This window comes from Nematolebias whitei, chromosome 15 (genome assembly GCF_014905685.2).
Source record: "Nematolebias whitei isolate Nwh7 chromosome 15, NemWhi1, whole genome shotgun sequence".
Classification (NCBI taxonomy): domain Eukaryota; kingdom Metazoa; phylum Chordata; class Actinopteri; order Cyprinodontiformes; family Rivulidae; genus Nematolebias; species Nematolebias whitei.
Window position 1 is genome coordinate 46462231 of NC_056512.1, and position 2955 is coordinate 46465185.

The following is a 2955-nucleotide window of genomic DNA, read 5'->3' on the forward strand; positions in this document are numbered from 1 at the left end:
GTGCAGCGTAGCAGGAAGTCGTGCAGCGTAGCAGGAAGTCGTGCAGCAGGAAGTCGTGCAGCGTAGCAGGAAGTCGTGCAGCAGGAAGTCGTGCAGCATAGCAGACTGGAGCAGGTCTGCTGTTCCACAGTGAAGCTTTTTCAAAGAAAACTAGAAAATGGCGGCGCCTGTCCAAAGTATTTTAATATTTTTTGTTCTATTGGTTGGTTCCAGTTCCTCTGGTCCTGTTAACTTCTTTTGTCCTGTCCCGTCTCAATCCTGTGAGTTATAATAAAGTTGAGTCCTGTCCTGCCGGAGTCCTGCGGGAATCCCATGACCCGCAGGACTCCTGGAAAAAATGTCATGCCGTACTGCACATGTGGCTTCTAAGCTACTTTGAGGATTTGAATGAAGTGTATTGATCAGCCGGTGAATGTTTCACGTGCAACAAGCGTAACTTGGAGAAGTGTGTTTGGTTTCTGGTGTAACATCAAAACCAGTTTGTTGTGAGTTCAACTGTGGGGTTTTTAACAGGGAGGTGAGCAGGCTGGTCTGCAGGACCGCGTGATGTGATCAAAATGAGTCGAGACAAAGTTCGGGATAAAATCGTTCAGATTTAATGAATGTTGGTCATTAAATCTCCAAAATGTCTGATTGCTACAAACATGGCTGTTCATGATGCAGGACGGAGCAGTCTGGACCGGGCTTACGAGGCACATTTTTATATTTTCATACATGTATACTTTGTAATGTATTTATCTTTAAACCCGGTCGTCTTGATGTAACAGATCATTTAAAATGCGGAGAAGAGCGGCAGCAGGAGAAGAAGCTGATGCAGCGACTGATGGAGATCGTGAACGGCAGAAATGTGATTGTGGAGGTTCTCGACGAGGACAGGCGGCGGTATTAAAAAAGATCATCCATAATTTTTATTAAACATTTAAAATATTAAAATACATCCTGAATTTCAGTTTTGTATATTCAACTTAGTGAAAACAAGAAACAAACTAAGCTGAGAATGATTTATTTTTTTTATTTCAGGGAAGTAGAAGAGGACCAGCAGTTAAATAAAATGATGCAAGACCTTGGTAAGCATTTTCTTTATTTACATTCAAAAATCAATAAATTACTTGTAATTCCTTTTTTAATTTTTTTTTATGGGAAAACAGGAGTGAAGAAAACTAAAACCAAACGGAAATCTTCCATTTCAAAGATGTTCAGGAGAAGTAAAAGAAAAATCAAATGATGCTCGAAGGATTTTATTTTACTTAAATGTCATTTTTAAACATCATTTTACAGTTTTTTTTTATTGATGCAGTACATGATGTGCAAATGTAAAATAAATCAGAGGATGACAAATGCTCGGGTGAAACGTTGCTTAAACTCTGTTCGTACATTTATTTGAATGTTTTCTAATCTGATGAGCTTGAAACTTGAATTTTTATTTTTGTCTCCCTCATCATTGTTTCACCGTCTTAAAAAAACACGAGTTTTATTATTTTTGTATCAAATGTAAAACCTTCCCAAGCTGGACATATGACTAACATTTACAGAAAATGATGTCCCGTTGAACGGTTCATAAAACATTTGGAACGATTTATAAAATGTCGTCAACTTATGTTTGCTTTAACCTACTTCCATGAATTAAAGGAGCTCCAGCTGCTTCATATGCAAATACAAAAACACGAGTTTAATCCTTGTAACAGTCTCAGTCTGAAATTAAACTGTTCCCGTATTGAATAAAAAAGTCTTTTGACATTTCCAGTGAGGGAGATTTGACACCAAGTTGAAGCGTGGCGTCTCGTCTGTACTGCAGGTGGCAGCCTGGGCTCGCCGAATCACCAGGCCCCACTGCAAATCCAATTTAGCACAGTTAATGTCTTTGCTAATTTTATAAATGCTGCAGAAACGTTCAGCTCATGCAATATGTGAAAGAGGATTAGGAAGAGCTGGAGTTCCTCGCCGAGGAAAAGCTTACAAACCATAGGTTGTAATTTTATCTTCAGACCTGCTTTAATGAAACATTAGTCATTTTTTATCTGCATCACACGCAGCTCCACACCTGAGCTGCTCAAATGGGAGTTCTGTGAACATGTTGCTCAGGAATGTTGTGTATGAAGTTTTATTAAGGTTATATACTCTGTTTATAATCATGAAAGCTTGAAATGTGCTCATTAAATAGATTTAAAATGTATAAAAGCTCTTGTTATTTTGAAACCGTGTAATATTTGAGCTGCTTTACATTGATGCTTTTAATTGTGGCTCATTTTTTAAATGAATTCTGTGGCATCAATGCAGTCGCTTAGAAAACGACGCATCGCTCGTTTGGAGGCGCACGAAGTCTGTGATGGTGAAGTTGGGCGAGAACAGAGCCGGCGTGTGTTTTGGTGCAAAATGCCACGCGTGACGCGTGACAGTGGAGATATTAGAGTTAATTAAGGCTTTGCAGCCATCTACTGCAAATGCTTGCACTTCTGCAATTAAGAATCAAAGGCGAGGGCTTAGTGTCGGGGGGGGGGGGGGGGGTCTAATACATGGGTTTTAACAGGAATGGGACCTGATTTGCCAAGCTCCCAGCGACAAGCATTAACAACAGCCTCAAATTAGAGCTCCATTAATATTCATAAGTAAAACAATTCATGGTGTGAATGTGATGACATGAAATCCTCAGAGGTGAGCGCTCGTGTCCAGGCTGCCATCGTTCATTAAAATATGCCATTACCCATGAAGTGCTTAATCTTTATGAAGGGCTGGTAAAAATCAGTTTGAGCTGCTCTGACAGAGACGGTGGGATTAGCAGCTCAGATTGCTATTCTTAATTCTTATTTTTTAAATCTGATGCCAAACAGTTTCTGTGCATCAGTTTAATGATGTGTAAACTGTTGTGATCATTTTAATATTGTTGACTGCTCTTGCCCCTGAATTCCCGTGTGTGTGTGTGTGTGTGTGTGTGTGTGTGTGTGTGTGTGTGTGTGT

At 39.7% G+C, this 2955-nt stretch overlaps 1 protein-coding gene across 1 annotated transcript in view; it reads left to right on the forward strand.

The window, feature by feature from the left end:
• micall2a (mical-like 2a) overlaps window positions 1-1225 on the forward strand; it is a 24721-nt gene extending 23496 nt beyond the window's left edge. Inside the window, exons 12-14 of the mRNA XM_037688630.1 lie at window positions 768-882; window positions 1021-1067; window positions 1149-1225. Of these exons, the coding sequence (XP_037544558.1) occupies window positions 768-882; window positions 1021-1067; window positions 1149-1225 (239 nt within the window). The remainder of the gene's footprint in view (window positions 1-767; window positions 883-1020; window positions 1068-1148) is intronic.
• Window positions 1226-2955: the final 1730 nt, after the last annotated feature.